General features: G+C 40.4%; 1 protein-coding gene across 1 annotated transcript; it reads right to left on the reverse strand.

Annotated features, from left to right (window-relative positions):
* Window positions 1-4,355: 4,355 nt before the first annotated feature.
* LOC131226106 (protein transport protein SEC23 A-like) lies at window positions 4,356-22,976 on the reverse strand. Its single transcript, XM_058221799.1, has 6 exons — window positions 22,818-22,976; window positions 21,188-21,858; window positions 18,521-20,341; window positions 6,358-6,474; window positions 5,092-5,163; window positions 4,356-4,686 (listed from the first exon to the last, which is right to left on the reverse strand). Exons 2-6 carry the CDS (start codon window positions 21,626-21,628, stop codon window positions 4,549-4,551), a joined length of 2,589 nt encoding a protein of 862 aa, XP_058077782.1. The 5' UTR covers window positions 21,629-21,858; window positions 22,818-22,976; the 3' UTR covers window positions 4,356-4,548.
* Between the last annotated feature and the right edge of the window lie 1,006 nt (window positions 22,977-23,982).

Raw genomic sequence — 23,982 nt, forward strand, 5'->3', positions numbered from 1 at the left:
CACTGTGTAGTCCAAATCTGTCTTTGATCTGCCTCAGTTTTGGACTAAATGCACTAAAATAATACGAAAAAATGGATGGACGGTGTGGATAAGACATATACATCACCGTGGCCACCCAAAGCTCATGCCCGTTCCCAGCCGGAGACAAGCGGAGTAGGACGCAATCCGCATCCTGGTGATGGAATGGCGGGCCCACCGTAAAAGCTTATATGCCATCCAAGCCGTTCATCCACTTTTTCAGATCACTTTAATACATGATATAAAAAAGAGTGTGACAAATCCAAATTTCATGTCAACCACACCTGTACAAATAGTGGTAATTGAACGCTCACCATTAAAAACTTCTTTAGGGCCACAAAAGTTTTAGAAAAAGGTTTTCATTTCGACCATGAAGTCAAAAAATAAACATTACAATAGATCATAGGAATTTTTCAACCGTAGGAATTCAATCCCCACTATTTTCAGTGGTGTGGCCCAACTAAGCCTTAGATCTGCCTCCTTTTTTGATTTTTAATATAAACTGATTTTTTAAAATGGATGAACGGCTTGGATAACAAATATACATCACGGTTGGTACCAAACATCCCTGGCTGGGTATTGGTGGGTAGTATCCAGTCCGCACCCAACGCGGATTCCAACCAGGCTGCTGGTAGCAATTAGAAGGTACTCTGTAGCCTATGTGTTTTATCCAATCCGTTCATCTGTTTTTTTTTCAGATCATCTCAGGCATGATCCCAAAATTGAGGCAGATCAAAGTCTCAAGAGGATCACACAACATGGAAATAGTGGTGAGTGAAGTATCATTAAAGTTTTTAACGGGGTCCATGTGGTGAGTGAACACACCCTTAAAAACTTATTGGGGTCACAAAAGTTATGGATGAAGCTGACATTTGTGCTTTCCCTTCATATAAATTTGTGTGACCTAATCAAAAGGTTGACTAGAAATAAACATTACAGTTGGCCCTGGGAAGTCTTTAAACGTGGGTTTCAATCACCACTGTTTCCATGTTGTGTGGTTGTCACAAGGGTTGGTTGTCACAAGGGTTGGATCTGTCTCATTTTTGGGCTCGTGTTCTAAAATAATTATCTAAAATGGATGGAAGGCAAGGATAAAACGTATACATGATGGTGAGGCAACAGAGGACTGTCACCGTCGGTAGGCAAGATTGCGTGTACCATAGACCACTGACTTCGGTCGTGTGTTAATGTAGGCCCAACCATGGTGCATGTGTTATATATTTACCGTTTATCACTTTTTTAAGATTATTCTAGGACATGATCTAAAAAATTAGGCAAGTAAAAATCTCAAGTGGACCACACCTTAGAAAGCAGTGGGGACAAGACACCCACTGTTCAAACCTTCCAAAGGCTCACCATGATTTTTATTTTCCATCTAAACCATTGATAAGGTCACACATACATGGATGAGCTTGATCCAAAACTTTTCTGGCCCTGAGAAGTTTTCAATGGGAGACGTTCAATCCCTATTTCTTTCTACAGTGTGGTCTATTTGAGCTTTGGATCTCTCCATTTGTTTACCCATCGCATAGACTGATCTCAAAAAATGAATGAACAGCAAGGATATAACACATAAATCATGATGGGTCCAAAGAACTTGGGGGCGTTAACAACTCCAGCTCTATCTTAATTACAAAAAGAAAAAAAAAAAATTTGTCATAAATCAGATGTTAGGATTGTGCAAGAAATATGTTTTTGAAGATGTGACTAAAAGACTGCATATTCCACAAATTAGCCCGTTTGGTTTGAGATAATGCTTATAGGTGCCTGCATATGAAGTGTCATAGTCAGCAGGGTCCTTACTCTTGCTCGGGTGGTAAACTCGCAGGAGTTTCAACACCCGGTCAAGTGTTCGAGTACCCATAGGTGGTGAAATTCCACTAGCATGAGTGTGTGGGGGTGTGTGTGCGTGTGAAAAAAAAAAAGAAAAGTGTCATAGTCAGCAAAGTATCAAATGACTTGACTTTTTAACATGAGAAATGCCACATTATTCTTAAAAACTATAGTCATAGTTTTATGACATCAGTTGGACAGTCCAATCAACCGATCTGAACCGTCTATTAACTTCAGATCACATTTCAAAGGCTATCATACAAAAAATTATACTGATCCGGTGATCTGGTCTTATTTTTTAAAGCCATCCGGTTTTGAATCAATCATGGATTGTCACAGTTACCTTACAAAAGCAATTCTATAGAATCATGAGCAATCTATGATGGGCCCTAACAAGTAGATGGGCAATTTTTTGACTGGACCCTTTTTTTTTTGTAAATGATCTTGACTGTCCATGCTAAACAATACTGCTCGTAGGGTTCATATTTGTCAGAACGGTGTTATACTTTCACAAAGCACTGAACCATCTCTTTAAATATTCTTGGAGATGAGATATCTTTCAAAACCGCTTTAATAAAATATGCGAGATGCGCAATGCGCACTCCCTTTATTTTGATTAAACAACTAGACGTGATTTGATGACCGTCCGAGATGCTCGACCAGAGAAGCGTGAAAGTCGTGTTGGAACTAGATTGGTTGGTGACTCGTTGCGGAGCCCACCATGATCGTTCATCTGTTTTGCCTGCGTCGACACATGAAGCAGATCAAAAGATACACCCAGATCCATAGCTCATCTGGCAGACTGAGTGGAGATACCTCGTTTCAACACTTAGGTCTTGGTATCGATCCCTAGCGGGGGTGGCTAACAGACATGCGTGCGTACCAACATGCTAACCCAAAAGAAGAAAAAAAAAAAAAGCAAATCAAAAGATGAAGTCGACCACGCCATAAGAAACAGTAGTGATTGAACACTCACCATTAAAAGCTTCTTGGGGCTACAAATGTTTTGAATGAAGCTGATATATGTGTTTTTCCAACAAGCCAAATAGACATTACAGTGGCCCTAAGAAGATTTCAATGTTTGGGTGTCATTATCCATACTATTTCCTGTTATGGTTCATTTGAGCTTTGTATCTGCTTCAATTTTGGGCTCATACTTCAAAATAAACCGGCAAATATAAGACAAATACATCATGGTGGGCCCCACTGCACTGGATCATCACACGGCAATTGCGTGGTGAACCCAGTCCATCCCGATCTCGGAACAGGCAGGGCTCCAAGGGGCGACCATGATGTATAGATTTTATCCACCTATATCATTTTAGGTTATAAGCATAAAAATGAGGCAGATCTAAGGCTCAAGGGGACTACACCAAAGGAACAGTGATAATAAGGACACCTAGAATTGAAATCTTCTTAAAATTTATTGTGATGTTTATTTGCCATCCAACCTAAAATACAAATATCACCTTTAACGTAGCCTTGCTTGTTCGGAGCTCTGACACACGGGGTAGTACCCAATCAGCCTCTCTCTCTCTCTCTCTCTCTCTCTCTCTCTCTGTGGCAACTCTTGCATTTAATGTCTGGTGCATTTAATGCAACCCAAGCTCACTATTTGGTGTGGTTCACTTAAGCGTTGGATCTCCTTCATTTTTGGGGTCATACCTTGAAATGATTTGAGAAAATGGATGGACAGCCTGGATAAACAGATACATACATCACAATGGGCCCCACAGGAGCTCTAGCTAGAAGGCTTATTGTCCCACTTGCGTTCCCACACAATCCCCGAAGCTCAAGTGGACCACATTGGAGGAAACAATGGGATTGAACGCCTACAATTGAAAACTTTTTGAGGGCCACGAATTTTGGATCAAAATTGGTTTTCCTTTCATTCAGGCCTTTTGTGACCTTATGAATAGGTTGGATGACAAAATAAACATCACTGTGACCCTGGGAAGTTTTCAATGGTGGACATCATTACCCCCACTGTTTCCTGTACTGTGGTCCACTCGAGCTTTGGACATGCTTCAATTTTGACCTCATGACCAAAATGGGCTGGTAAAATGGATGGACAGCATGGATGACAAGACCCACAAAAAAAAAAAAAAACTCAGTGGACCCCACAGATGACTTTCCATACTAAAAATGATAAGAACTCATTATGTATCAGGAATCAAGATCTCTTTACTATTAAACAGATGAACTCATTTTCCGGCATCTACCAAACAGGGTTGAACTCATTTTTCAGCGTCTACCAAACAGGGTTAAACTCGTTTTTCTATAGACAGTAGAAGATCCACCTCCACTCCATCAAGGTGGATATAAAATTCCCCACGTCGGATTATGCTCAATAAACGAGAGGAAGTTAAAACAATATCTTCTTTACTTATATTTTTGAGTCTCAGAGCATTATGAGTTACAGTGCTGCTAGTTGCTTTTAGATGCTTGGACGGTCCAATCCATTGTCTAAAATAGAGCAATTCTGTTTTCATGACAATATGAACTGGAACAAAGATTTTCTCATTTGATTTATTCAGAGCTTCAAAATCAAGAAACACAATCTATTGAATGTATATATAGGATTTGTAAATATTAAAATTGCATTCTAGAAACTCAAAAGAAGAAGAAAATAAAATAAATAAAAGAAGAAAGAAAAAGGTCTACATCCTGTCATCTGCTCGTCTCGTCCAGCATTCCTTAAGCTGGTTGGGGAGGCACAAGTTTTAAGCTACGCATCCATTCACAGAAGCTAAAGTCATCGAAGAAGAGGAAACTGCTCTTTAGCCGGGCCCTCTGTTCTGTCGTCAATGACCGCAGCTGAGGGAATCTTGCTTCCTGCACCACAAATTTGCATTTACTTCCATTTTCCTTTGATTTTATTTTGAGCTGATTTAAATTGTTTGGTTGGGTTCAACCATGTTCTTAAGGCTGTGTTTGGATGCACAAGTGAATTGAATTGCAAGTGTTCAGTTTAATCGAGAGGAAGTGATGAACATTGATGATATTTTCCTCAAATTTCGGTTGTTCAACACAGACTACAATCTGGAGCCTACACCCTTGGCAGGAGGGCTAGGAAAATTACAAGTTGGTTATTTTCACATTGTTAGACTGATATCTGCAATTTGATTCGATACTGCAACCAAACACACCATAGTGGCCTTTGCTCCTGTTTAACGCAGGGATCTTATCAACCACAACAAGAACAAACCAAGAGGAATGTGAAGATGGTCTTTTCCATACCTGCTCATAAGGGGGGTCTTTGTGTGCAGGTATGAGCCGAGAAACAAAGTATCGAGCTTGAGAGCTTCCCTCCTGCAGAAGAAATATCCAAAATCATCAGGGGAAGATTTTTTTTATTCTTTTCTTGATAATTGATAATATTATTGAGAGAGCCAAGGACTCAAAAGAAAACATAAAAAAGGAACAAAGAAATACTTATACAAGCAACCCCAAGGGTTACAAACCCCACTCCCTGATAAACAAAAACACCTTTCTGATTGTGGACCCCAGGGGATACTTTTGTCCCTGAAACATCTTCCATTCCTCCCCATACACCACAACACCACCAACAAAGTGAGACAGAAAGAGCTCATCTATGGAATTTGGCATAACCCAAGGCACCTTGAAAGTGGAAAGAATACTATCCCACACCCCTTTAGCATAAGGGCGATTTATGAAAATGTGCACCAGTGACTCCTCTTCCTTCACGCACAAAAGGCAGACATTAGGCAGGACCATCCCTCTCTTCCAGAGGTTATCCGCTATCAATATCCCATTTCTTCCCATGACCCAAGCGAAGGCTGCTACCTTCAGAAGGGCTTGATACCGCCAAAAAAACCCTGTATGTGAGCATCTGATGACAGGGCCTAACTCCCTGATAACATTGAGGAAAGACACCATAGAGCCACCCGATTTATCCCTTAACCAGACAGGAACATCCAGGACTGCTGGATTGGGGCAAAAACCTTCCAAGATCAATATAGAGGTCATGGGGCCAATGATATAAAAGCTGGATGATAAGCTTAATATCAGGCGCTTATGAAGAAAGAAGAGAAACAATTGCATGAAAACCTACAGTTTCCATACTGGGGATGGAATGGTATGTGTACAACTTTGGAACTTGGAATTGATTTCAAAACTTGTTGACCAAAAAAAAAAAAAACCTTGAAAGTTCTCAAACAACATGGACTAATTAAAGCTCAGAAACCAGAAATCTAATTTTGGAATAAACTCAAAGGTTTTTGAGCATTGCATAAATCTGTCAGGTAAATCGTCTGCAAAACAGTGTGGTTGAGAATAGAATCTGTATACGAGGCTAGAAACACTTGACAAAAACCAATGGTGGTTGATCCTCAGGCCAAGTCGCAAAGTAAATGCCAGTCAGTGCTGAAACATTAAGCTCAAGTTCAAGATCTTGATTGGAACTAAAAGCATGACCAGTGACTGGAAATAAGTAACATGGCAGTTTTTAAAAGGAAACATAAGGATAATTGGAGGAAAACAAACTTTGAACGCCAGGATACGGGGAGCAGGAAACCGCTGTTCAGTGAGCTCCTCTGCCAATGTTCTGCAAGCAGCTAAAGTGGCTGCACTTCTTCCTTCCTGAGCAGCTAGTTCAGCACCCTAAAAATTATATCCAAAGAAATTAGTATGTCAAATAACGTGGATGAACACAAATGTCAGGCAGAAAGTTCTACAATTATAGAGGCAAATGTATGAGGAAATAAATAGCAAATTCGACTTGCACAACACGTGCACATGATTGAAGGCCTGCACATATGCTCACTGTAAGCGAAGTCATTGGGCAATGTCCCAATATATAATTCCCCAGCATGCATAGCATCGAAATTACTTGGTACATTTATTTCAACTGGTACTATGCAACTCCCAAGGGACACAAGAGGCAATATAAGTAAACCTTTTTTAATATAATTAACTAGTTTTACTAAATGCAACTGAAAGCATTTAGAAAATATGAAATCATGGGAAAGAATGATTGGCCAACACATCCAAGCATCCTTGAGAAACCTTCCCCTAGGAAGAGAATCAACAACCTCACTGCCTCTCTCAAAATATGTCAAGGTTCCGTTAAATCAACAAATTCATCCACGATAAACAAAAATATCATAGAAAAGGCCCTTGTATGATGCCCATCCAATCATATTGAAACCCCCCTCTTCAACCTACCCAATATCAGGACCAGGCAAGGATGGAAAAAATATCCTCAAGCTCTCGAAGGAAAGCTCTTGGTTCTGCTTCCTTGTAGCCTGCAGACAGACCCACCTAGCATTAACAGTTCCTAAAAACCATTCAATCACCAGATTAGAAGGGTCCGCTCCTCAATTCCTACTTCACAAGGGATCATGACCATAGGATTAAACCAGACCCGATCCCTTCCATTTCCCCCTTAGGGAAGTTCCATGAGTCTTCCTTTTGCCTCTTTGCCATGCGTCCCCATCTCTCCCTCAGGAAAGGGCCATGAGTCTTCCTTTTGTCCTTTGCCATGAGTCCCCCTTGGCAAAGTGCCATGAGTCTCCTGAAGGGAAGTGTCACATGTCTTCCTTCTGTCTTTTTGCCAGGTGTCCCCATTGTAGGAAAATGTCACGTGTCCCTGTTTTACTTTTAGTACCAAAGCTACCTAGTAACACCCCATCCCCCTTATTCCCACTTTTTTTGAGAGAGATGGCAAGAAACAAAGTATTATTACTCAATCATCCAGAGAAGCTAGGTACGAACTGGTGGCAAATGCTGCCTGTGAGCTAATAGGGCTAAGTCTCTTCTCCTTGAAATGGGTTTTGATGTTGGTAATTCTATTGCCCTTCACCATGATGGTCAATCAACCATTCACATTGTTCATAATACAGTCTTTCGTGAGAAGACCAAGCATATTCGAGTAAATAGTTATTTTGTCCAAGAGAAAGTTATAGCAAATTTGTTGACTGTTCCATTAGTAATTGATTGACCAACATCTTCATGAAAGCTTCCATTTGACATTGAATTAAAGATATTTTAGGAAAGTTGGGCGACTGTGATATCTTTTCTCCAGCTTAAGGGAGGGTACTAAAAGTATTACATATTGTGCATGGACTTCAATACTCCCATGTTGTACTGTATCTTTTTGTCATAGTTTCTTTGGGGTTATGTCATTAACTCATAATAAGACATTGAGAGAGAGAAGTTAAGCTCTCTTTTCCTTCCATTTCTTCTTTCTTCAATTTGTTTTCTTCTCTTATGCCATGGATTTAAACAGGTAGCAAGAGGAGATGGAAATGAGAAGGAACGAATGGCTCAAGACTTCAATATTTAATAATTAAGATTAATGTGTATCTGTGTGTGTGTGTGTGTGTGTGTGTGTGTTAATCGTCATCATCTAAGCCTTATCCCAATTCCCAACTAATTGAAGTTGGCTACACAAATCTTGTTTGGCCATTCCACTCAATCTCAACCATGTACATTTTGGGCCTTCTCCTTGCCCTTTTAGAGCCTTCAACTTGAACCAAGTCATTCCTTCTAACTAGCATATTTTTTCACACGCACATTTTGTCTACCACTAAGCCTGCAAGGCGCTTGAACCCATGACCTTAGTGTTAAAACGCACTCTGTCTACCACTGAGCTATAGGTCAGATCCCTAGCGTAGTTACCGGCCTTCGTTGCACATGGCCAAACCATTGAAGTCTATTTTCCCACATCTTATTACCTATTGGTGCTACTCATAAGTTCCCTCGAATGCATTCGTTTCTAAAACTTTCTGTCCTTATCTCATCACTCGTCATCCTCATTTCAGCTATGTTCATACTACCAATAGAGGTGTACACGAGTCGAGTTAGCTCATTAGCTCGCTTAGATCGACTCGGAAGAGCTTGACTCGACTCGGATCGAAACTATGTTCGAGCCGAGTCAAGCCAATTTTAATGAGCTCGAAACATTTCGAGTCGAGTCCGGGTTGGACCTAGCTCGATTCGACTCGGATCGGCTTTTGAGTCGAGTATATATAGGTTTTTTTTTTTTTGTTTTTTATTTTAAATTTTAAATAATTTAAAAAAAAAAAAAAAAAAACCCTTAACCCGTTCGCCCAACCCTAACCCCAGCGGCCGGTGCCCAAATCCTCTCAGTCATCCGTTCGCCCAAATCCAAACCAACTGTTTGATGAAATGACCCAACGAAGTGTCAGCTAGTGGCAAGGAAGGTATGTATGTCAAACAAATACCCCTTTTTCTTGATTTTCATGTTACCTACAAGGTGTTTGATGAAATACCTGTAACAATCGCTTTCGTTGTTTTACAAACAATGAGAATTTGAGATGCAGTCCATGTGTTTGTGAACATGTCGCAGAGGTGAACTTGGCTCGAACTCGGCTCGAACTGGCCCGTGACCAAACCGAGCCGAGCTGGCCAGTCAGGCTCGAGGACTGAGCCAAGCCGAGTTCGAGCTGGGGTTGGCAAGTGGCCGAGCCGAATTGAGCTGTGCCAAGCTCTACTCGTTTACACCTCTAACTACCATCACGTTGTTCCTTCATTGCCCAACATTAAACATGGCTAGACTTATAGCCACCTTATAAAATTTCCCATTCAGTTTCACTGATAAACGCCCATAACATAAAACTGTAGAGGCACATCTCCACTTCTTCCACCCAACATGAATTCTATGAGCAATTTCCTTCTCAACCTCTCCATTCTCATGAATTATGAAATTAAGATATTGAAAATAGTCATTTTAGGGGTACAGGGGCAGCAATCTTAAGTAATTCCTCTTTTCCACTCCTATTGTTGCTAAAATTGCATCACATATGCTCTGTTTTATTCCGACTAATTTAAAACCTTTAGTTTTTAAAGCATCTCTTTACAGTTCTAGCTTTGTGTTTGCCCTGTCCCTCGTCTCATCAATCAAAAGTATGCCATCTGCAAATAACATACACCAAGAGAACTCTCCTTGTAAACGACTCATTAACTCATCCATAATCAATGCAAAAAGAAATGTTATCAAAACCATGTCACCTTCAAACAACATACACAAGGGACCTCTTATTGTAAATGCCTCATTAATTCCTACATAAGCAATGCAGAAAGTTTGAACTCTAGTGTAAGCCTATAGTAATTGGAAAGTCGCTTTCCACTAATTGCCCTCGCATTTGTTACCACTGTCTCATTCACATCCTCAACCATGCCAATATATTCTCCTTAGATTCCTTTCTTTCCAAACACTCACTAGATTAACTCTTAAGGACCCTATCATATGACTTCTCCAAGTCAATAAAGACCATGTGAAGATCCTTCCTCCTCTCGCCAGCCATCTAACTAGGAAATAGCCTCAATTGTTGACCTTTATGGCATAATCTAAACTAATTTTGTGATAAATTCATGCCGTGTCGTGCCTTAATCACTCACTCCCTAAGTTTAATCCCACAATAGTTAGTGCAGCTCTATATGTCTCCTTTATTCTTGTAAATAAGTACCTCAGCACTTTTCCTCCGTTCATCTGGCAATTTCTTTGATCCTACAATCTTGTTGAACAACTTTGTCAACCAAAATAAATCAGTATCTCCGTGCAACCTCTACTTGTGTGCCATCTAGTCCTAAAAGCCCTAACCTATCCTCACATTCTCAAAGCTTCCTCCACTTATATATATATATATATATATATATATATATATATATATATATATATATATATATATATATATATCCTAACCTTACAAAAGTATCTATGGTCTCAACGTCATTTAAAGTTATGATTCCTTCTATCATTATGCTCTCACATTGATCGTCATTTAGCTTCTCCCCCTTTCATTGATCTCATTGTCCTTAACTAGTACCCTCTAGTCAACACTCTTAATGTATCCAACATAATCTAGATCCATAATCTTTTGGCTCTATCATTTTTTGCAAGTTCGATAATATCTTTCTCATATTTTTGTCCCTAATCTATTATATAGATTATCGTATGCCTTAGCCGCACTACTTTCTTAGTGTTCCTTTTAGCATTACTACATTCTTCTTTAAAAAAATCAGTTTTTGGTTGCCCATCGTGCCTTGAAATGTGATCATTTCTCAATAATAGCCTTTTAGACCTCACCATTCCACCACCAAGTTTTCTTATATGAGTGGCATATCATTACAATATTTATTATTATAATATGCTAATCAGGTAGCTAATTAGTACCCAATTATGTATCCAACATACCTCAACTATTAAATGGGTACAAATGGAATCCGGATTTGTTTAAATGGGTTTGGTGCCTATAATACTTGTGAATGCAAGTAACCCATTAACGGCTCCAATCTACTGCAAAGCCTATTTTCTGATATTGTCATATTTTCTTCTAAATTTTCAATATTGGTAGAATGGGATAATCCTCCAAGCAATACCTCCGATGTGAAAAGGCCCCATTAGCCATCTGCAACCGCCCTAGAATATGAGGGATGTGAGATATAGTGAATGGATAGGCAAGACAATGTCACTCCAACGATAGCAAGTCAAATTCAAATCTCCAAAACTGATTTTTGCATGTAGGGCTGTTAACAGATACCTAAATTCCTTCTCTCCCCTAAATTCGAGTACTACTGTGGTCTTCACTCAAAAGACTTCAGTCTCAGGCCTCTTCCCCCTGCCAATGTTTGGGTTTCTTTCCATCCTTTCTCCGATATTCAGAGACTCCTTCTGACAGCGAACTCCAACAGAGTTGGCCCAATGGAAGGGATGAGGAGATGGGAGGAATGGTATTTTTCGGTTCCGAAGAGGCTTTAAAAATAATAATAATAATAATAAATAAATAAATAAATAAAAACTAAATTCACGAGTACCCTAAGCACACAACCCAACTTACATGGATCATAATTTAACTTGAAGAATTTTTATTATTATTATTATTGGTTGGGTTAGGGTCCAATAGTTTAGCCCTGATTGAAGAAACAAGATGAATCCATAATCTAATTTTATACTCACCAAGTGCCTGACTCAACGCATAGCCGGCTGATAGGAAAGATTTGCCGATGCCTAACTCAAGAACCACAACTAAAGTAGAAAATAATATCCAGATTATTTTATTATTTTATTTTTGAATTCAAAAGGTGCCTTAAGAATACTCATGTGATGCCCTTAAATAGACCTCTTAGATACGCAAGGAAGGAAAATTTCAAGTTTTTTAAATTCTTTTTTTGGCGTGAGATATTCCTCCTTTCTTATTGTCATTGGCAACCAAGGATTTATTACAAAAAATATAATGCTAATCAAAGAAAGATGCTAAATAGATAAATAAAGAAAAAAAATCTAATTGGCCAATTCTAGGGCGTGGACTTGGGATCATGGATCTCAGCCCAACTGATGTAGCTTGGCCTGCATCGGTTCTCCTCGGCTTGATAAGGACTCGAGTCCGATGAGTACATGGCATGATATTATACAAAAAAGACAAGATTCAAGCACAAAGTTTGTAGATGTAATCCATGTAGCATTGAAGAAAAACCATCCTTAACCAACGGGCAAGAAACTACTGGTAGCGACCTTAGTGCATAGAGATGATCTAGTCATCAAAAACATTGATGATCGTATCTGTAGGTGGCATATTGGTTGAGAGTGTGATAGTGCCCACAATAAGTGGAAAGATCCTCCACATTGAAAGTAGGACTGATAGGTAAAATTGGTGGGAGATCTAAAACATAAGCATTAGCACTAATCTTATTTATGATTTTGAATGATCCTGCACTATGAGGATGGAGCTTCTTCGAGGATCCGAAGGGCAACCATACATGATGGATACGGACCATAACCATGCAGCCTTCCGCAAATTCGACAAAACAACATCTTGCATCTGTATGTTGTTTATAACTCTCATTACTTGCGCAACCATTCAGGATGGATACGGACCATAACCATGTAGCCTTCTGCAAATTCAACAAACAACATCTTGCATCTGCATGTTGCTCATAACTCTCATTACTTGCAGCGATATTATGCCGAACTTAACCATGCACCTGCTACATATGGTGGATAAAATCATCAACCTCTGCACTTGGTCTGGACTATATGGTGTGTTGAATATCCGACAACGGAGGCAACTCCAGTAGATCATTAGGGACTAAATCTTGGAAGTCATGGAGCATGGATTCCACTTCACTAGGAATAGACTCATCCTGATCAGGAACAAGCTCATGCACCTATTTTGTGACTAGAGAGAATATAATGCCCTTCTCCCTACCTCCTCGAACTTCCACACGGCGAGAACACGAGAGCTCAAAGAAGTGTTTGATGTCAATGTCGATGGAATCGTAGGCTATAACAGGCAAGGGTGGATATGATGACCTCGCCGTAGGAAAGTATACATGTTAGCCTCATTGTCGTTTTGCACCTTTTAATCAAAGATCCAAAGTTAAGTGAGAATGTCGTGGTGACATTCATCGGAATTATGTCACACCAAAAGTCATCCTCATAGACATCAATTTTAAAAGACATCAAGCACCTTCAAGTCACAGGTATGGCAATGTCATCGACCCACACAACCTTGCATGGTTTTGGATGTTTTTCAGTTGGCAATTTGACCTTATCAATTACCTATTGTTAGATGATGTCCGTCACATTGTCGCGATCAAAGATTATGTTACATAACCTAGCACTTCACTCACGTAGGGAAAATAGTGGTCAGGCACCAATCTTCGGCATCCTCCTCAATGGTGATAAAGAGACGATATATGATAAGAGTGGGACCATCAACCTCAACTGTGACTATCGTATTTGTAGGGGCATCCTCTAGTTGTGATCTAGGTGCTAAATAGGAGTGTTCCATCATGATGTGCTCGTTGTAATACTTAGTGTTGTCCTAGTAGTAGGGATCCTCATTATCGTAGTAATGGAGATTATAAGCTTGCGAACACTCATTAGAATAATGTCATTTCTCTTAACAACAATGACGGTCAACATCTCGCTGATCTCACCTAGGGGGAGGATTAGGATTAGGACCTCACCTTCTGGTGTCGTGCCCCTATAGTTAGTTGTGCCTTTGGTAGGAACTATGCAGCAAACAACGTTGCAAAAGTTGTGGTTACCTTACAGGTGGAGTTTGCATCCGTAATCGCAGCTGAAAAGGGTAGGAAAGTAGTTGGTAGCCTTGTGGTAGAGTCCTGTTAAGATGTGGATCTGGACTTTTCCTCACAAAAGGCTCTCCAACTGAAGAGCCAAAAAGTCAAAGAGTTTGTTGCCAGAAATATTGCTCAATTCATCGAGTCTTCCGATGATCATCATCAACTAACTCGAAATCATACATGACCATCTCGCACTGAGTCTCATAGCGTAACCCTCATTAATGGTGGCTAACCATTACACGGTCGGTCTCTGCAAGCTTACAACGAACAGTAAACTATTGAACATCTCGGTATAGTCATTCACCAATAAAGTTTCCTGTTTGAATGCGGGGAGCTCTTAGAGAAGAGTATCCATGTAATCTAGGACGACCCATGATGAGATTGATGTCGTCATTGCTTTGCCACCAGATTCTTGTTGGGCCCTTTAGCTTGAACTTGACGAAAGCTGAAAATCATCCATGTCATACCATGCGAAATATTCAAGCGTTATAATCCAATCGATAAAAGCTTTTGCATCAAGGTGACCCTTGAAGTTCGAAACTTCAACTCATACTTTCTTGGTAATATCATCTTTCTTGGGCGTTTCTATCAAGCCGTGGACTCTCTCTACAAAACGTTGTTGCATGAAGTCATAAACATACTCCAGAGGACCAATGTCGTTTTAATTCACCGAAGGTTCTAGCCGGACACTTGGTAGTGGATTTGGATTACTATTAGGATCTCTAGTGGAGTTAGGTTGCACTCCGTACTGTTCTCCTTGTTGCTAGTCAATAGCGGCTTCCAAGCTTACTACCCTTGTGAATAGCAATGATATAATTATCTCGTTATTGATCAATAAGCCTACATCAATAGATGTGAGTGGACATCATATTAAGGGAAACGGATTGGATACTCCCCCTGCCACCAGCCAATGGCTGGTGGTCGGTGCCCTGTGGGCCCCACCATGATGTACGTGTTTCATCTATGCCGTCCATCTATTTTTCTAGATCATTTTATGGTATGAGACAAAAAATGAGGTATATGACCACATTACAGGAAACAATGTTGAATGAACGTCGACCAATAAAAACTTTTTGGGGGCCATAATAGTTTTGAATCAAGCTAATCTTTGTTTTTTCCCTTCATCTGGGTCTGTATGACCTAATCAACAGATTGGATGTCAAATAAACAATACAGTGGGCCTTAGGAGGATTTTAATGGTGGATATCCAATCACTATTGTTTTCCTGTGGTGTGGTCCAACTGGGATTTATATTCCACTCATTTTTGGGATCAAGCCCTAAAATGATCTTTAAAAATGGATGAACAGAATGGATGAAACGCGTACATCATGGTGGGGCCCATAGAGCACCGACCACCAGCCACGGGGCTGGTGGCAGGGGGAGTAGCCAATCTATTCTCCATATCAAGGGAGCAATGTCAGCAAAATAATGGATGAAATACAGCGCAGTTACTGGGCTAGAATAGAGGATTGTCAATGGGCTGAGATTTTGGGCTTTAATGGGTTGGAACAAGTACTAGAATTTAAAATGTTAATGGCTAGATTCCTGCTTTTAACAAGCTAGAATAGGGGCTGGAATTTGGACTGTTAATGAACTGATTCTAGCCACGGGGCTGTTGGCAGGGGGAGTAGCCAATCCGTTCTCCATATCAAGGAAGCAATGTCAGCAAAATAATGGACGAAATACAGCGTGGTTTCTGGGCTAGAATAGAGGATTGTTAATGGGCTGAGATTTTGGGTTTTAATGGGTTGGAACAAGCACTAGAATTTGAAATGTTAATGGTTAGATTCCTGCTTTTAACAACCTAGAATAGGGGCTGGAATTTGGACTGTTAATGAACTGATTCTCTAGGCTTTAAAGGGGTTGGAATAGGGGCTGGATTGGACTGTTAATGAGTTGGTTTTCTAAGCAGCTGGATTTGGACTGTTAATGAGTTGGTTTTCTAAGCTATTAATGGGCTGGGTTTGGATTGTTAATGGGCTGGAACTCTAGGCTTTTAATGAGCTGGAATAAGAGTTGGATTTGGACTATTAATGAGACGTTTGTTAGGCTTTTAATAGGCTAGAATAGGAGCTAGATTTGGATAGTTAATGGGATGGTTTTCTGGTCTTTTATTAGGCTGGAATAGGAGGGATGTCCACCAAATTTCTGCAGAATCTCCTCTTATTAATTGCACGTTTGGGCTTTGTAAAAGGAAAAAAAAAAAAAAGGAAGTGAAGGAGGTAGGAGGAATAGATGCAATGAAGAAAATAAAGGAAAATATGCAAATTTTTAATGATTCAAGAATTTGGGAGCAGAAGATTGTGATTGTTGTTGATCCAGATCTTTAATCCAACCATTGGAACCCGATCTGATACCAATCTAGCACAGCCAGCAGATAGGAAAGATCTGCCCAAATGTATGCACCTCTAGGCTAAGTTTAGCACAAAAACCACAACTAAAGCGAAGAATAAATTCCAGATTTTTTTAATTAATTCAAAAGTGTCATGAATTTGAGAATACTCAGGTGAGAACCTTAAATAGACCTCTCTAGCGCAAAATGATGGAAACTTTTAAAAGTTTTTTTTTCCTTTTTTTGGCATGAGATTTTCTGCCTTTCTTATTTCCATTTACAACGAAAAGAATTTTACAAAAATTGAAGGCTAATCAAAGAAAGATGCTAAATAGATAAAAATTGGGATTTTATTGAGAGCGGGCTAATTAGACTATGCTGCCTAATTAAGAGACTTAGCCCTCATTGTTGATGGGCCAATTGTGGGGCATGGGCTTAGGCCTATCGGACATGGGCCTGGCCCGTGGGTCTTGGGCCCAATTGATGTGGCTCAGCCTGCATCATTAGTATGTTATCTCGCCAGATGCTAGAGGGCAAACATCATCTAGCCAAACAAGGGACGGTAAATGTTTTCGTCTCTTCCTTCTACTTCTTCCACTTAAATTCTCCTCCTCTCCAACTGCTTCTACTTCTTCTTCCACTTCAATTCCCCTCCTCCTACTTCTTGTTCTTCTTCTTCCACTTAAACTACTAATTGCGCATTTCCACTACTTATCTTCTCATGCTTTATGCTATGGTCTATGGGTATCAGTCTGTACAAGTATCGCCCATCGTTCAGCAATGTGTCCCCCTTATAAACAAACAATGCCCCAGAAATATGTGAGATTGGCAGATCCTTAGATATGAATCTTTAGCCTTTTTCAATTGAACATGAACCTTTTGTTGTTATTCTTTTCCTCACCATCTATATTAGTTCATCAATGAAGTGTTGGGATAATCACATCGTGAAGATATTTGGGTTGCGGTCCATTCACAATGGGACCCATCGAAGTAGTGACCCGGATCCATGCTTCGCTCCAATTTCCGCTCTAAGCTTTCACCCAGGTTAATCTTATACTAAAAGATTCCTCAAAACATCCAAGGACCAGTGACATACATCTTACTTGGTCTTTCAAAGAAAAGCATAGAATAAGAATAAAATTTGGCAAACTAAGGAAGTGTTCTTTGCATACCTAATTCCATCTAGCCCTAAAACAAATCCCTCTCCACCAGCCTCCCAGTTAGTCCATTGAATAGGTCGATGAAAATGGTCAATAGGAAGAAGGAAAGGGTAAACTTGAGGCAATTCCCTTGAACTTCTACAGAAAAAGGTAACATGTCCTTGGACTTCCAAAAAATTCCTTAGAAGAACCATTAGCTAAAAACAAAAAAGAGAAACAGAAGAGAAAAAACATGATCCCAAAACCATCACGTGAACCATATAATCAAAGAAAACCCCAACTCCATGGTCTTAAGCAATTTCTATGCCAATCTTACCCGCTATGCGTTATCTTCCTTCAAGAGTCTAGAGTCTAGGCACCCACACATGATGAAAGCAAAATTGTGAATCTTTGTCTCACCCTTGGATGCTTACATTAAAAGGAAAGTTGATGCATCATTCAACAGACATGCAATGAAAGCAGCATTGCAATGATTTCATGGATACTGCCAACAACCTAATTGGTCTAAAATCTCACACAATCATCAAAATCTGAAAACACCAACCCTAATAACTCTTAACTAAATTGAAAAAAGGTCATTCAAAACCTACCTAGACATGGCAATTAGAAGCTTATCCATATCTTCTCAAAGTCTACCATTTCATCTCTAGGACGTGTGTAATGTGAGAAAGAAGAGGTTATAGTGAGATGAGATGTCTCAGACTCTTAGTGCAGTAGGCATGACTTCAAACTTGAATCTGCAACTAGCATAGTGGAAAGAAGTACCTAAATGCCTAACTTGGAAGGGATTTGATAGTGAAAAGTTTGTCCATTTCATAAAGAAAAGGAAATAGTAAAAGCTGAAGAAGCACAAATTGATGAATCAACAGCATCAAATGATGACAAGATGAAAAAAGAAATGGAGCCAGAGCTCCTCATGATAGATATCCAATAAAGATGGCAATTACCAATGACAGAAATGCCCAAGAAAGAATGACAATTTGACGTTAAACAGATCAATACCACAGGAAAGTAAGCAAATCAGGAAACATGTTCGAAATCTAGAGAATTCTGCAAAATTTGTTGAATCTAATCTAAGTCCAAGTAAGAGTCAGATTGACATACCAACCAAATGAAGACATCCGTTCCATGGTCAAGTACAACTGCCATATCAGATTGCATGGCAAGGTCATATGCTGGCAGTTCCTCAAATGTGCCCCCCTCACGATGCATTAGGCAGCGAGGTGCCACCATTCGAAGTGACAGATCAAATGATGCATTTAAGAATAAGTTCCTCAAGACAGATCTTTCATCTTCATGACCAACAATACTTCCCAAAAGCGGTCCCCTTCTAAGATGGAACAAGTTTTCTGGCAGTGATCGGAGCTCCTTGGGGAACTGATAAAGCTTTGACTTCGGTAGTTGGGACCCAAATTTTAAAGCTATATCCTTAACTCTTTCATCTATAGTTAGCCGCATATCCACTGCATCAGAGGAGGTTTTGGCTTGCAAGACAGTCCTCTTGGCAATGAGGACTGCAGCCACCTCATCTTGAATGCTCTCAAGATAGGACGATACACTTTCCACTGCCAGCAACCTGACAGTGATCACTCTAGAAATGTCAGCCTGGTAGACATTTGAATAGCGAACAGCAAACTGGAAGAAAACATGATCATTCTTAATGTCAGCCTTGGTTTCCATGAACAGTGTAAAGCTCTGAGTTTCTTCAACACTCAGCATCTGAATAGAGGTACAAGTGTCATTTTTGAAAGTTTCATGAGAATCTGAAGGCGACTCTTCACCCGGCCCTATTACATGAGTTATAAGAATATCATCAGAACAACGTATTTCAAAGAGCCCATGAGAACCCGCTGCCCTTGCAGACGCTCTTTGCAGGTTTACACCAAAAGCCTCTCCAAAATCATCATGAAGAACCATCACACCACCGGAAGTTTTTGCAAGCGGCTGCAGCACTGGAACCCTTACAGGACATGTTCCGGCACATAGAATATCAACCACTGTGTCATGTCGATGTGCCTCATGGCCTAGATGTTCCATCCACTTCACTGCGATTTTTTCCATGTATGGATAGTTCGGATGACTAAATGAGTGGGGGACTGATCCAGGACCATATGTATTTGGACCACCAGCACATACCAATATTCTGCAATTACCACCTGACCTTTTAACCATCCCATGAGAAATTTCCGCCGAGGGCCCTTGAATTATGGCTAGAGCAACCTCAACTGCTGTACCGATGCATCGGTCCCTTGACACTTCAGGCAAATTCAGTCCGTAGGCTCTCATAGACGAGAATATGGTGTGGGCAGTGGAAAGTGATGCGTGTATGGGTGCCAAATAAATGCCAGTCCCGTAGATCAACGCTTTCAGTGAGTCCTGAGTTGGTGATTTGTTACCAGGAAGCACATCTGCTGATGCCATCAATCCCTCCGAGAAATCATAGACCGACACAGTTCGACCATATGATATAATTCCAATTCTTGTAGTTGGGGGAAGGGAATCAACGAAAGCATGTAAGGAGCTCTGTAGATGCTGAAGGTGGGCTTCATCTAAGCACTCATCTATGACAAGGAAAATGGGTGCAGACATTCTTGAATCAGATACCGGAATAAACCCAAGAGGTTTGTTCCCAGTTTGAACATAATCAACCATTGGGGAGGAGAGTTCTGGCCAGGATTGAAGGTCTTCCCTGCTGGCGGCAATGTATTCCCCATCACTTTCATTTAGTTTTTTGCAAATCACACAATGCCACTTCCCCGAGCTAAGAATGATGTTGCAATATAGATTTGCATAAGCTCCACAATTTTGGCAGCGATGTGGATTACGTTGTACTATTTGAGGAACTGGAGCTATCTCCCTACCAGGAGAAACCAAAGCGCCAAATCCTAAACTTGAGATATTCGCTAGCTTTTTCTGTTTCAAGACCTGTTGAATGGAATAGTCATGGAAATGGAAGAAAAATGATAGGCAACAATAACAATACCCTTGCACAGACATATCCATAAGACTCATAATAACCAAACTAGGATCTGCAAAGGATTGAAATCCATATATTTCACATAAGTGAGTACAGAGCTTTTACTGTTTATACCTGCAAATAAGGCAGAGTGGGGTAGGAAAACGTATGCATGCAGGTTAAATTCCTCGTAACAGATGAAGTTTAGTGCATATTCCGAGAAGGCTGCCAATGGGTTGGGTCAGCGCAAGCAAACCAACCCAACCCGCTTAAAGCCAGGATTGGGTTGAGCTTATCAACTTACAGGTCGGACACCCATCTTATAACATGGTCCATTTAAGTAACCAGGATGAGCTCAGATTGACCTTGTATCAACCCAATCCACCCATATATATGATTTATATGCGAACAAGTAGTCCTATTTAGTTGGTATAGGGTTTCGATGATGATAATGTGAATCAGTAGTGTCCAGTGTCCTGATACACATATGCTTGCTTTAGCAGTATAGATGTGTGGAACCTGGCAAAATGTCTTGGGTTCGAGCACTCCCAGTACTTTTTAGAAGTGTGGGCTAAAAAACCGGCTCAGGAGTCAGGCATGGTCATCTCGTCTCAGGTCATGGGTCAAGTTCAGGCCTAGATTCTGGGCCTGCTTAGTAAAAAGGCCGCGCTCGGACTGATCCTGATTCCTGACACAACAGAGGCCAACACATTGCCACCCCAATTCCAAGTGCATGAGATAGCATGAAGATTTGGATTCCAAATACCTTTACTGAAAAGAGAAAATGTAACCACAGAAGTATGAAGATTAAGTACCTTGTGAGCAGAGAACAGCACGTATGGTGATGCCCCATCAAGCGTTGACTCGTCTGAAGCTGCGGGAGTGTGCGACTGCAACTCGACCAACCCATTCGAATAGAGTGGAGGGGAAGATGTCGGCAAAGATGAACCTGAGGAAAAAGCAACAGGCTGAGGAGACACGGGAGATGTCCGAAAAGGCACGGCCGCTGGACGAAGTGGTGATGAGAAGACTGGCGGAGCAGGAGGAGTGCTGAACTGACGAGCTGGACTTCCAGTTTTGATTCCATTAGCTGTCGATAGAAGTGGATCTTGTTGGGGACTTTGCGGGGAAAGTCCGGCAGCAACAGGAGTAAAGGGAGGAGGAGGTGGTCTTCTATCGGGACGAGGCGTTGGCACGTTTGGGGAAGATACAGTAACAGTGTAACCAGGAGGAGGAGGTGGTGTTGAAGTAGCCATTGATTATGGAATTAATTCTTAGAAATCAACCAGACAAATCTTAGATAATTCTATGAAAGATACAACTGCTTCTGATCAGACTCCAATACAGAGATGCGGATTTAAGTTAAACACTTTGAATAATCCAAGACCCACGAATTTACGTATCTATAACAGTACATTGCTGCTCTATAAAATCTGAACAAGTTCCCGTCACAAGGGCTCTAAGGATTTAAGCTAAACCTTTGAATCTGCAAATAAATCGAAAAAGAAAATCAGCCATTAATTACCATGTCACTTCCAAGAAATGAAACCAAAAACCCTAAACCCTAAAAGCTAAACCCAAAACCCAAATTATCTCGATAAAGCCCAAACAAGTCTCAACTCAAACCCACTTCAAAAATATCAATTTATGCTATTTTAAAAAGAAAAAGAAAAAAGAAAAAAGAAAAAAAGAAACACGTGTTAGAGAAATGCCGAGAACAAACTATCTGTAGAAATACCACTTTCCCATACTGGCTTCTTGATGAAAAGTTTAATTCAATTAAACCCAATTCAAACTGATGGATTTTCAAGAACCCCTTTCAAATCTGAAAAACAGAATACCAGCAGAGGCTTCTGCATAAACTGAAATACGGCTTCAGTCCAACTATGCTAAATTACAGTTCATACAGGTAAGAAAGGGATTTCACAAACCCCAAACCCAGATGGCGGATTTCTCATGAACACTTTAAACATGCAAAGCAGAAGCTTGTCGGATTTTTCGATAGAATTACACTAGATTGCGTTTACACAACAGAAAAACAGATTTTGATTGAAACCCAATTCAAAATAGCAAAATTCCAACCAGCTGTTTAAAGCCTGCGTAACAGAAGATCGGCGGATTCATGCACCTAGGAGAAAGACTCTCCATCAGAAATAAGCTGAAATTCCCATTTACCGCTTTTGATCAAAACCCAATTCGAGTAAGCACATTTCCGATGTACCCTTTGAATCCGCAGGACAGGAAATTAGAAGTTTTTACGCTAGGAATGGAAATAAATTCGTTAGAATTGCGCGGAAATAGCAGTTTCTGGGAGTCGGAAAGAAATTCCGATCCAAACCCAGTTGACGAAAAAGGCGATCTGGGGTTTTGGGTGGATGCCCGATCAAAGGAAGAGATCCTGATTTGAGCTCTAAATGATGAAAACGAAGGCTTGAAGTAGCATACCTGGTATATAAATAGGAAGGAAGAAGAACAGATCTCTTTCTATACGAGCTCTCTCTCGTTTTTCTTCTTTGGCTGTTCTTCTTTTCGTTGAGAGAGAGAAGGCTGCGAAAAGAAAAGATTGGGACTCTTGTCTGTGGGGCGTTTATTAAGGAGCAAATTCCGCTGCGGCTCCCCGTACAGCCTGGTCAACAGCTGGACCCACCACGGACTGGACCTTGATCGACGGTTCTGAACTACCGATCAGTCATCTGGGATGCGATGTATTTGTCTTATCCTCGCCGTCTATTCATTTTTTCAAATTTGAATTACATCCAATGCCCAAGTGGACCACACCAAAGGAAATAGCGAGGATATTGACGTCCACCGTTGAAACGTTACGCGGATTAGATACGGAAAAGGTCAGTAGCCAAATCGCTACTGAAGTGACGTCACCAAGCTCTGTGGACCCCACCATGATGCATGTGGTGTATCCATACCGTCCGTTAATTCGAAAAGATCGTTTTATGGCATAAGAAAAGGAAGTAGATAGATCTAAAGTTTAAGTAGACCCACCGTAGAAAACCATGGGAGCAGCCACACTCATCATTGAAACATTTATAGGGTCTACCATGATGTATTTTTCAGACCCGACCTATTCATAAGTTAACATAGAGATATATGAAGTGAAAAAAAAAAAAATCACCTTAATCGGAAACTTCTATAGCCCCTAAGAAGTTTTGAATGGTAGATGTCACTGTACCCACTATTTTCTATGGTGGGGTCCACTTGAACTTTAGATCTATCTCATTCTTTTTCTCATGCCATAAAATGATCTTTCCAAATTAATGGATGATATGGATACAACACATGCATCATGATGGGTCCACAGAGCTTGGTGGCGTCACTTCAGTAGCCATTTGGCTGCTGACCTTGACAGTATCTAACAATGAACCGGTTAGGCAGACTGGATGATTGGAAAACACCGATGTCAACTTGATACATTGACTTACGTGGCCTCGGGAAGTTTTCAACGTCAATTCTCATTGATCCACTTGGCCGATTTGAGATTTGAATATACTTCAATTTTAGGCTCATGACTTAAAATGATTTAGAAAAACAGATGAAGGGCATAGATGAGACCTATACATTATAGTGGGTCCACATATAATGGATACTGTACGAAAAC

The sequence above is a fragment of the Magnolia sinica genome, chromosome 14 (assembly GCF_029962835.1).
Source record: "Magnolia sinica isolate HGM2019 chromosome 14, MsV1, whole genome shotgun sequence".
Taxonomy (NCBI): Eukaryota; Viridiplantae; Streptophyta; class Magnoliopsida; order Magnoliales; family Magnoliaceae; genus Magnolia; species Magnolia sinica.